Source organism: Macrobrachium nipponense, chromosome 30 (assembly GCF_015104395.2).
Source record: "Macrobrachium nipponense isolate FS-2020 chromosome 30, ASM1510439v2, whole genome shotgun sequence".
Lineage (NCBI taxonomy): Eukaryota > Metazoa > Arthropoda > Malacostraca > Decapoda > Palaemonidae > Macrobrachium > Macrobrachium nipponense.
In genome coordinates this window covers 34,907,028-34,919,667 of record NC_087218.1, presented here as the reverse complement: position 1 = coordinate 34,919,667, position 12,640 = coordinate 34,907,028, and the positions used below count along the sequence as shown (strand labels likewise).

General features: G+C 35.8%; 1 protein-coding gene across 1 annotated transcript in view; it reads left to right on the top strand.

Moving 5' to 3' along the window:
* Positions 1–12,640, top strand: part of LOC135202431 (activating signal cointegrator 1 complex subunit 1-like) — a 326,707-nt gene that overhangs the window by 229,188 nt on the left and 84,879 nt on the right. The window contains exon 3 of the mRNA XM_064231827.1: positions 9,653–9,804. Coding sequence (XP_064087897.1) covers positions 9,653–9,804 — 152 coding nt within the window. The remainder of the gene's footprint in view (positions 1–9,652; positions 9,805–12,640) is intronic.

Here is a 12,640-nt window from a genome sequence, read left to right as displayed (position 1 = left end):
CTCGGTACCAGCATTGTTATCGTACACATGCAGTATTCGTTTGGTCTAACGATTTCGTTTATTAACGTAAATTCGTTAGTGATTTCGTTGCAGTATACGTACTTTATCGTGTTGTGTGAAAACTTTACTTATACGTAAATTATGTACAGTATAACATAGTCATGGGTCCCAAGAAAGTTGAAATTCACGGAAAGAAGCGAATGCTCTCTTTGGAGACAAAGATGGAGATTATCAAGAAGTATGAAGCTGGTATGCGATTGAGTGTGATTGCCAAGGAATACGGCCGAAATCCGTCGACAATAGGCACCGTCCTTAACCCTCTTACGCCGGAGCGGTAAATAAAAAATTGTCTCCCGTATGCCGGAGGGGTTTCGGAGTGAGCGCGGAAGCGGAAAAAATATTTTTCTCAGAAAATCACAGCACGCTTAGTTTTCAAGATTTAGAGTTCATTTTTGGCTCCGTTTTTTGTCATTGCCTGAAGTTTACTATACAATCATCAGAAATGAAAAAATTATCATTATCATATATAAATAATGCGATATATGATAGCGCAAAAACGAAATTTCATATATAATTGTATTCAAATCGCGCTGTGCGCAAAACGGTTAAAGGTAACAAGTTACTTTTTTTTCCGTTGTAATGTACACTAAATTGCGATCATTTTGGTATATAACACATTGTAAAACGATAAAAGCAACACAGAGAAAATATTATCACAAAATAATGCATGAATTCGTAACGTGCGGACGTAAACAAATATTTTTTTCAAAAATTCACCATAAATCTAAATATTGTCCTAGAGACTTCCAATTTCTTTCAAAATGAAGACAAATGATTGAATATTACTATACTGTAAGAGTATTAGTTTATAATTGCAGTTTTCGACCATATCTGACGAGTTAAAGTTGACCGAATGTCGAATTTTTTTATATATATATTTTTTATATGCAATTATTTCTGAAATAAGAAAAGCTACAACCTTCAAATATTTTTTGTTTTATTCTACATGATATGCACACATTTTCATATATAAAAGTCTATGAAATGCCTAATATGAAACGGAGCAAATATTTCGAGAATGGGACGTACGCATTTCGGAGATTTGTGGCGGAGAATCCGCGCACGGAGGGAAGAAAATATATTTTTTTTAAATTCACCATAAATCCAAATATTTTGCTAGAGACTTCGAATTTGTTTCAAGATGAAGATAAATGACTGAATATTACTAGACTGTAAGAGTTTTAGCTTACAATTGCGTTTTTCGACCATTTCGGTAGAGTCAAAGTTGCCCTAACGTGGTTTTTTTTCTATTTATCATGATTTATATGCAAATATTTCAAAAATGACAAAAGCTACAACCTTCAATTATTTTTTATTGTATTCTACATGAAATTTCGCACATTTTCATATATAAAACTTTATGTAACGGCTAATTTAAAATGGTGCAAACATTACCACAATCGCACGTATGATTTTTTTCGGAAGAGTTACCGCGCGGACGTAAAGAAAATGTTATTTTTTTCATAAATTCACCATAAATCGAAATATTGTGCCAGAGACTTCCAATTTGTTGCAAAATGAAGGTAAATGCTTGAATATTACTAGAATATAAGAGTTTTAGCTTACAATTACGTTTTTCGACCATTTCGGTAGAGTCAAAGTTGACCAAAGGTTGAAATTTTGGCAATTATCGTTATTTATATGAAAATACATCTCAAGACTGATAAAAGCTACAACCATGGGTTGTTTTTAGTTGTATTGTGCATGAAATTGTGCACATTTCCATATATAAAACTTTATATAACGGCTAATTTTAAAATGGTGCAAACATTACCACAATCGCATGTATGATTTTTTTCGGAAGAGTTACCGCGCGGACGTAAGGAAAAGGTTTTTTCATAAATTCACCATAAATCGAAATATTGTGCTAGAGACTTCCAATTAGTTGCAAAATTAAGGTAAATGATTGAATATTACTAAAATATAAGAGTTTTAGCTTACAATTGCGTTTTTTGACCATTTTGGTAGAGTCAAAGTTGACCGAAGGTTGAAATTTTGGCAATTATCGTTATTTATATGAAAATATCTCAAAACTGATAAAAGCTACAATCATGATTATTTTATTTTTGTATTCTACATAAAAATGCACACATTTTCATATATAATACTTCATGTAAGGGCTAATTTACAATGGTACAAAAATTATGTCAAAGTGACGAAATAATTTCCGAGATGTGTCACAGATACTTTTTAGTGTGGCAAGAAAGAAATTCGCGCTTGCGCGCCTACGTAACGATTGTAAACAAAACAACACCTTGATCCGTGAACTCCCAGCATCCCCCAAGGCGCGTGATTCAAAAGTTTTAGGCTGGTAGGCCTATAAGTATTTTTCCGCGAATTTAAAAAAAAACTTTTGTAAGTTGACGTAAAATACGTCCAGTCGGCACACGGGAGACAAAAAATATCGACGTAAAATACGTCCAGTCAGCGTAAGAGGGTTAAGCAGAAGGATGTCATCAAAGCAGCAATACGATAACGGAGACAGAAATCTCCCACAAGGCCAGTGCTATTTTCGGCAATTTGATTGCCCAGGCAGAAGACGACGGAGGAGAAGGGACATCAACGCCAACCCCAGAGTTCAAGGCTTCGCATGGGTGGTTCGAAAAATTCCGTAAACGGACTGGTATCCATTCGGTGGTGCGGCATGGGGAGGCTGCCAGCTCGGACACAAAAGCGGCCGAAGCCTTTAACCCTCTTACGCCGACTGGACGTATTTTATGTCGACATTTTTTGTCTCCCGTGTGCCGACTGGACGTATTTTACGTCGACTTACAAAAGTTTTTTTTAAAATTTGCGGAAAAATACTTATAGGCCTACCAGCCTAAAACTTTTGAATCACGCGCCTTGGGGGATGCTGGGAGTTCACGGATCAAGGTGTTGTTTTGTTTACAATCGTTACGCAGGCGCGCAAGCGCGAATTTCTTTCTTGCCGCACTAAAAAGTATCTGTGACACATCTCGGAAATTATTTCGTCACTTTGACATAATTTTTGTACCATTGTAAATTAGCCCTTACATGAAGTATTATATATGAAAATGTGCACATTTTTATGTAGAATACAACAATAAAATACTCATGATTGTAGCTTTTATCAGTTTTGAGATATTTGCATATAAATAACGATAATTGCCAAAATTTCAACCTTCGGTCAACTTTGATTCTACCGAAATGGTCGAAAAACGCAATTGTAAGCTAAAAATCTTATATTTTAGTAATATTAAATCATTTACATTAATTTTGCAACTAATTGGAAGTCTCTAGCACAATATTTCGATTTATGGTGAATTTATGAAAAAAACTTTTTCCTTACGTCCGCGCGGTAACTCTTCCGAAAAAAATCATACATGCGATTGTGGTAATGTTTGCACCATTTTAAAATTAGCCGTTATATAAAGTTTTCTATATGGAAATGTGCGCAATTTCATGCACAATACAACTAAAAACAACCCATGGTTGTAGCTTTTATCAGTTTTGAGATATTTTCATATAAATAACGATAATTGCCAAAATTTCAACCTTTGGTCAGCTTTGACTCTACCGAAATGGTCGAAAAACGCAATTGTAAGCTAAAACGCTTATATTCTAGTAATATTCAAGCATTTACCTTCATTTTGAAACAAATTGGAAGTCTCTAGCGCAATATTTCGATTTATGGTGAATTTATGAAAAAAATAACATTTTCTTTACGTCCGCGCGGTAACTCTTCCGAAAAAATCATACGTGCGATTGTGGTAATGTTTGCACCATTTTAAATTAGCCGTTACATAAAGTTTTATATATGAAAATGTGCGCAATTTCATGTAGAATGCAACAAAAAATAATTGAAGGTTGTAGCTTTTCTCATTTTCGAAATATTTGCATATAAATTACGATAAATAGAAAAAAAACCACGTTCGGTCAACTTTGACTCAACCGAAATGGTCGTAAAATGCAATTGTAAGCTAAAACTCTTACAGTCTAGTAATAGTCAGTCATTTATCTTCATCTTGAAACAAATTCGAAGTCTCTAGCAAAATATTTAGATTTATGGTGAATTTAAAAAAAAATCTTTCCTTCCCATCCGCGCTGCGGATTCTCCGCCTACAAATCTCCAAAACATGCGTACGTACCATTCTCAGAATATTTGCTCCGTTTCATATTAGGCATTTCATAGAGTTTTATATATGAAAATGTGCGCAATTTCATGTAGAATAAAACGAAAAATATTTGAAGGTTGTAGCTTTTCTTATTTCCGAAATAATTGCATATAAAAAATATATATATAAAAAATTTGACATTCGGTCAACTTTAACTCGTCAGATATGGTCGAAAACTGCAATTGTAAACTAATACTCTTACAGTATAGTAATATTCAATCATTTGTCTTCATTTTGAAAGAAATTGGAAGTCTCTAGACAATATTTATTTATGGGGTGAATTTTTGAAAAAAATATTTGTTTACATCCGCGCGTTACGAATTCATGCATTATTTTGTGATAATATTTTCTCTGTGTTGCTTTTATCGTTTTACAATGTGTTATATACCAAAATGATTGCAATTTAGTGTACATTACAACGAAGAAAAAGTAACTTTTTACCTTTAACCGTTTTGCGCACAGTGCGATTTGAATACAATTATATATGAAATTTTGTTTTTGTGCTATCATATATCGCATTATTTATATATGATAATGATAATTTTTTTCATTTCTGATGGTTGCATACTAAACTTCAGCCAATGACAAAAAAAGGAGCCAAAAATGAACTCTTAATCTTGAAAACTAAGCACGCTGTGATTTTTTGAAAAAAATATTTTTTCCGCTTCCACGCTCACTCTGAAACACCTCCGGTACAAGGGAGACAATTTTTTGTTTACCGCTTCTGCGTAAGAGGGTTAAAAAGATGTTCAACGAGATGATGACCAAGGAAGGCTACAGTTCTCAACAAGTCTTCAACTGTGATGACACTGGCCTTTTTTTTTTAAAAAATGCCTTGTCGGACATACATCACGGAGGAAGAGAAGAAGCTACCCGGGCATAAGCCTATGAAAGACAGGCTTACGCTCACACTTTGTTCAAACGCCAGTGGGGATTGCAAGGTGAAGCCCCTACTGATGTATCATTCCGAGACTCCTCGAGCCTTCAAGGCCCACAAAGTGCTTAAGGAGAAGCTTCCAGTGATGTGGAGGGCTAATGCAAAAGCCTGGGTAACGAGGCTTTTGTTCATGGAGTGGGTAAATCTGTGTTTCGGCCCGACAGTGAAGAAATTCTTGGAAGAGAAGCGCCACCCTCTGAAATGTCTGCTGGTGTTGGACAATGCCCCTCCCCACCCTCCTGGCCTCGAGGAAGATATCCTAGCGGAGTATTCCTTTATCAAGATTCTTTATCTTCCGCCTAACACCACCCCTCTCCTCCAGCCCATGGACCAGCAAGTGATATTAAACTTTAAGAAGCTGTATACGAAACATCTTTTCAAGAGATGTTTCGACATCACCGATACCACAAACCTCACCTTGCATCAATTTTAGAAGGAGCATTTTGACATCGTCATATGCATCCGACTCATCGACCAAGCTTGGCAGGAGGTTTCGAGGAGAACCTTGAATTCCTCGTGGAGGAAACTGCCCTGATGCCGTATCCGCCTGAGACTTCGAGGGATTCGACGTGGGTGAAGCTGGTGCTGCAGATTCAGAAACAGTTGACGATCCTGAAACTGTTTTGCAACCAGATCTTGACGAGATCGTTACACTCGGCAAGTCCAAGGGGCTGGTCGTCGACGAGGACGACATCAACGACCTTCTCGAGGAGCACCAAGATGTGCTTACGACGGATGACCTGAAGGAGTTGGAGGCCATGCAATATAACGTCGTTCAAGAGGAGTTCTCTAGCAGCGGCGAGGAGGAGGAGGACAACCCTATGACAACGGGAGAAATTAAGGATGTTCTAGCCGCTTTTCATAAAGTGCAATCGTTTGTAGAAAAAAGACACCACAAAAAGGCTCACACAGGTCGTATGCTTGCGTGGTTTGATGACGTTTGCCTGAGTCATTTCAGAAACATTGTGAAAAGTAGGCAGAAGCAATCTTCCTTGGATAGTTATTTTTAAAGAGGCCTTTAGTATCAGCAGGAGTAAGTAAAAAGGAAGAACCGAGTGATACTAAAAAACAGAAGGTTGAAAGTGGTGATGAAGTTGAAATAAAAAAAAAAAAAACAGAAGTTTTTTTTTTTGAAAAAGTTTTGGTGGAAGAAGTTAGAAAAAAAAATAAAAAAATAAATAAAAAAAAAATTTTTTTTTTAAATTTTAGTGTTTTGTAAAGTTAAGTGTTACAGTTTTGTTAATGTGTTTCGTATATTTTAGTTTAGTTTTCCTTACATTCTTTAAGTGTTTCGTAAAGTTAAGTGTACGTACGTACTTATCTGCCGTTTGTCCTCCTCCTCTGTTGCCACTTTCGGAGATAGCCTCATTCGAAAGGTAAGCTTCCACATTTTACTACTTACGTACAGTATTTCTTGTATACCATGTACACTAATACACTTTATTTACAGGTAATTAGCAGTACGTTATTAATTTAGGTATTGAATGGTCCAAATTGTTGTAGTATTTCATTGTTTATAGGTCAATTTAGCTTTATTATGAAATTTACTGGGATGTTTTTGGAGGGCTTGAAACGGATTAGCCATTTTACATGTAAAATGTGGTTCAAGATACGAAAACCTCATGATACGAAAGGCGCATCGGAACGGATTAATTTCGTATCTCGAGGTACCACTGTACTAATTTTCATTGGGGATTTTTCTGTCAGATATAATTTAGATAAGGTCTAAGATGTACTCTTTAATAAGGTGGCTTCGTCCCCTATTGCCGGGAGGATGTTGAATTTAGAAAGGTGGTTTTCTGCATATTTACTTGAGAGAAGTTTTCTTATAGTGTACCTGAAATAGCACTGCCATTTTCTTTCATACACTCAGGTTCCAATATTTTTTTGTTTTGTTTTTTGTTTATTAAAAGTTTCCTCCTGTTTTTCTTACTTGAAGTGTATATTGAAGTACAAGTAATTTAGTATTTGGTTTTTACAAGTCAACACATTTATGAGTATGAATTTACCAACTAATTTTGCACAATGTACCTGTTATTGTGTTTACTTAAGAGTTAAGTTGTTTTAATAAAATTAGAATTTCACAGCAAAACATGGTGTTTCCTTGATCCGGGCGCTCTCCTCATTTCCTCATTTTCATTGGGGATTTTTCTGTCAGATATAATTTAGATAAGGTCTAAGATGTACTCTTTAATAAGGTGGCTTCGTCCCTATTGCCGGAGGATGTTGAATTTTAGAAGGTGGTTTTCTGCATATTTACTTGAGAGAAGTTTCTTATAGTGTACCTGAAATAGCACTGCCATTTTCTTTCATACACTCAGGTTCCAATTTTTTTTTGTTTTGTTTTTTGTTTATTTAAAAAGTTTCCTCCTGTTTTTTTATGTACTTGGAAGTGGATATTGAAGAAAATACAAGTTAATTAGTAATTTGGTTTTTAAAGTCAACACATTTATTGAAGTATTGAAAGTTACCAACTCAATTTGCACAAAAATGGAACCTTTGTATTGTGTTTACTTTAAGGAGTTTTTTAAGTTGTTTTTAATAAAATTAGAATTGCCAAGCAAAACATGGGTTCCTTGAATCCGGGCGCTCTCCTATTCTATTTTCATGGGGGATTTTTCGTCAGATATAATTTAGAATTTAAGGTCCTAAAAAGATGTACTCTGTAATTTTAAGGTGTTTCGTCCCATATTGCCGGGAAGGATGTTTGAATTTAGAAAGTGGTTTTCCTGCATTAATTTAATTGGATTGAGAAGTTTCTTCTTAAGAGTTGTAACCTGATTAATAGCACTTTGCCAATTTTCTTTTTTTTTTTTTTTTCCAAAATACACTCAGGTTCAATTTATTTGTTTGTTTTGTGTTTGTTATTTAAAAGTTCCTCCTGTCTTTCTTACTTGAAGTGTAATGAAGTACAAAAGTAATTAGTATTTTGGGTTTTTACAAGTCAACAATTTATGAGTATGAATTTTACCAATTACTTTGCACAAGACAGTTATTGTGTGTAATTAAGAGTTAAGTTGTTTTAATAAAATTAGAATTTCACAGCAAAACATGGTGTTTCCTTGATCCGGGCACTCTCCTCATTTCCTCATTTTCAATGGGGATTTTTCTGTCAGATATAATTTAGATAAGGTCTAAGATGTACTCTTTAATAAGGTGGCTTTGTCCCCTATTGCCGGGAGGATGTTGAATTTAGAAAGGTGGTTTTCTGCATATTTACTTGAGAGAAGTTTTCTTATAGTGTACCTGAAATAGCACTGCCATTTTCTTTCATACACTCAGGTTCCAATATTTTTTTGTTTTGTTTTTTGTTTATTAAAAGTTTCCTCCTGTTTTTCTTACTTGAAGTGTATATTGAAGTACAAGTAATTTAGTATTTGGTTTTTACAAGTCAACACATTTATGAGTATGAATGTACCAACTAATTTTGCACAATGTACCTGTTATTGTGTTTACTTAAGAGTTAAGTTGTTGTAATAAAATTAGAATTTCACAGCAAAACATGGTGTTTCCTTGATCCGGGCGCTCTCCTCATTTCCTTTACCTTCCTGCACGATGTGGGCTTAAAGAAACCCCCACAATATGTACTTCCCAGAATTTGAGGAGGAAGAAGGAAAGTTGGCAAGGAATCCATTCTCTGGCACTCTTGATATTACTACCATTCCCAGTGATGTTCAGACGAGTTTCTTGATCTCAAACTTTAACATCTACGCTATCATTTTACATGATCTCCCATGGTCAAAGGTTACCTCTTTTATCTTGAAGAATTTTGAAAATTTCTTGGGGACATCATACAACCCCCTAAGATTTCCAAAACTAGCCTCCCTTGTCTTATTACAGGACATTACAACTTCTGTGATGCTTTCTAGTGCTAATGGTCCAGTATAAGCAGCCTTGAAGCAGCTGTCTTGAGCAGTCTGCTGTTTTGCAGTCTGGTGATCACCCACATTTGAATGTCGTTTTGAAAAGGCTAGACTCCATCAATTTTATAATGTCTTCCCTCATGGAAGAGTCGACTACCCATGTTCTTTTCTTCTGTTTGTTTGATAGCAGCCAGGATTGATCAGTCACAGGTGCAGATCACAGCTTTAGCCCAAAGAGCTTCTGAGTCATACTCTTCAAACCACTACAGAATGGCCAATTTTAGTTTCCTTGAATTTCAGGTTTTGACTCTTTTTCATAGTAGTACTATAGAGGTTCATTCTCCAGGAATCAGGCTGCAAAATTATGAGGCAGTTTTGTTCAGATGCAAATGCCAGCTCTTCAAACCACTATAGAATGGCCAATTTTAGTTTCCTTGAATTTCAGGTTTTGACTCTTTTCATAGTAGTACTATAGAGGTTCATTCTCCGGGAATCAGGCTGCGAAATTATCAGGCAATTTTGTTCAGATGCAAATGCAATTCATGAAATATACAGCTCTCTTTGCCTCTGCAGGGAAATAAGAGTGAGCTCTATTTACTATTTAATGATTTCTTGTGTGTATTTTTGACAGATTCATGGCATCTTTTTATTTACAGTTGTTGTTGGTAAAGATGTCAAAACAGTGAGACAGGCAAGAATCAAAATAGAATTATTGGTGGAACAAGCACGGAGGAAGATGCCTTTTACACACTTCTTGTCATTGCCCATGAACAATCCTTCAGTACAAGATAGATTCCTAGAATTTAAGGTAAGGTGTGAATGAATAAATGAAATTTTATGTAAGTATCTTACAAGTAATTACAGCTATTAGTTTAAACGTCATGGCAGCTCAAAATTCTTAAATTCCCAGTAGTGCTCTTTTGTTTTGGGTGTAGGTAATTAGTCCCCCCCCCCCCCCCCCACCCACTTTTGGGAGTGAATAGGTACAACACAGCTGAAAAGCTTAATTTGTTTCTAATGGCCAACAATGTAACATTGGTTGTTGAGCAGCTTGAATTTTGGTTCACTGGATGGTTGTGTTTTTCGCCACCTTTGGTGATGTATTCTGTTGTTTTGGTAGCAGTATATGTAATTATATTAGCCTGGCTTTTGATTGTGAATTATTACCAATTGTGACTTTTTTATTTGGATTATGCCAGATTCTAGTTTATCTAGTTACATAGAAGGTTTTGATGCAAAGGCTGCAAACTAAGACTGACTTCTGCAAAATATGACAATCACTGACTTCTGCAAAATATGACAATCACACTTTGTTTTGCATGTGTAAAGGGCAGATTTGCTCTTTGACTCTTTCTTGTTATGAGTGCAAAGACTGGGACAAGGGAAAATGGCAGGTGTTAGAAACTCATCTACCTAAGCTTCACCGTGACAGGAATAGGAAGGCGGCTGCTAGAGCCGTGTCTAGGACCTCTAGTCAGGTTATTTCACCTAAGTATGATGTTCATTTTCCTGTACCTTTTACACATATGACTTCCATTTCACCTATTACAAGCCCTCTGACTTTCCCTTCTACTACGATTTCCAGCTCCCTTTCTTTTTCATTGCCATTGCCAGTATCAAGGCACGACCAAAAGTTAAGTCTAGTAGTGAACACTGTTGCCCAAGTTGGGATTTCGGCAAAGGTTCTTTTGGACAAAGTGAATGGTGCAAGTGCAGAGGAGGATGTGGCTATCCATCCCACCGATGCTCCTAGACCAAGGTCCCTGCTAAACTCTCCTGTTCCAGGGAGGAAGCAAGCTGGCAGTCTAAGGGAGATCATTGGGATTTGCCCATGATAGTTGCTCCCTCAAACGAGCATTTGTTCCTACGCAATATACAAACCCATTGGTCCTTTACTAAGGAATTACTTACGGCAAAGCTGGAGCACAGCCGAGAATCGGCGCGGAGGGAAGAAAATAGTTTTTTTTCAAAAATTCACCATAAATCTAAATAATGTTCTAGAGACTTCCAATTTGTTTTAATGTGAAGATAAATGATTGAATATTACTAGACTGTAAGAGTTTTATGTTACAAATGCGTTTTTCAACCATTTCGGTTGAGTCAAAGTTGACCGAACATAGTTTTTTTCCTATTTATCGTACTTTTTATGAAAATATTTCAAAAATGAGAAATGCTACAACCTTCAAATATTTTTTGTTGTATTCTGCATGTTTTTGCACACATTTTCATATATAAAGCTCTATAAAATGCCTAATATGAAAAGGCACAAATATTAGGAGAATGCGACCTATGCATTTCGGAGATTTGCGGCCGAGAAGAAAATAGTTTTTTCAAAAATTCACCATAAATCTAAATATTGTTCTAGAGACTTCCAATTTGTTTTAAAGTGAAGATAAATGATTGAATATTACTAGACTGTAAGAGTTTTATGTTGCAAATGCGTTTTTCGACCATTTCGGTTGAGTCAAAGTTGACCGAACGTAGATTTTTCCTGTTTATCGTACTTTTTATGCAAATATTTCAATAATGAGAAATGCTACAACCTTCAAATATTTTTTGTAGTATTCTGCATGTTTTTGCGCACATTGTCATATATGAAACTCTATAAAACGCCTAATATGAAAAGGCACAAATATTAGGAGAATGCGACCTACGCATTTCTGACATCCTTCTGTATTTGGATTTCAATAATAGCTTGGAAAGGAATGGGATGGGAATAAACAGGGTAGGGTTTCACCGGGCGACACAGGTCTCTCCCCAGAAATAGATTTTTCCTTCGTCAAAATCCCTTTTCTGGGTCGACCTGTGTTCGCCGGTGAAAATTTACAAGAGAATGCCTTCCAAGCCTATGAATATCAATTCTAATACAAGGTACAATGAAAACATCTTTAATAGTTATATAAAGGTTTACTAAATTAATATTGATATATAAGCTTAAGCACTAACTTAAGACTAGGTTATCAAAAACTTAAAAGTAAATATTCATAAGTTATATTAGGAGTAAAGTTTTATATACACTTAATAATACAATATGTACCTATAATAATGAACACATTTCAAGGCTGATCGATATTCTTTAAAGGAGATCAGGATATCTGGGTGGCTGTATTCGTTTTACCGAGGTGAGAGGCATCGTGGTGAGAGTGGCAGGTAGAAGGGAAAAAGAATCAAGAATGGGACGAAATGAAATTAAGAAAAATCTGGAGAGATTAGACTTCCAGCTGCTATAGTAGAAAATTTTAGAGCTTGTATACTCTTAAGATAGTGGCGTTTAAAGACCATAGGAGATTTCCAACCCGTATACTTCTTAAGATCATCAAAATTCATATTTTGGAAATAGTTAATAGAAGTGGCTACTGCCCGAATATCATGAGCGTGTGGAAAAGATTCCGGGTTAGCCTGTTTTATGAAGTAGAGTATTTGCTGTCTAATACCTTGAATGGAGATAGTACCTCCGTGCTCTCTGATAAATAACGAACCAGAGGATCGAGAGGACGACCTAGCTAAAAAGGCCTTAAGAGTCACTACCGGACATAGAGAAGTATCCTGAGGTAGAGGAATCTTCCAAGGGGACCATCTGTTTTGAGGGTCTTCATTTTTAGCTAGGAAACTCCTATCTGGAGAGAGCAGTACTTCTCCTGACG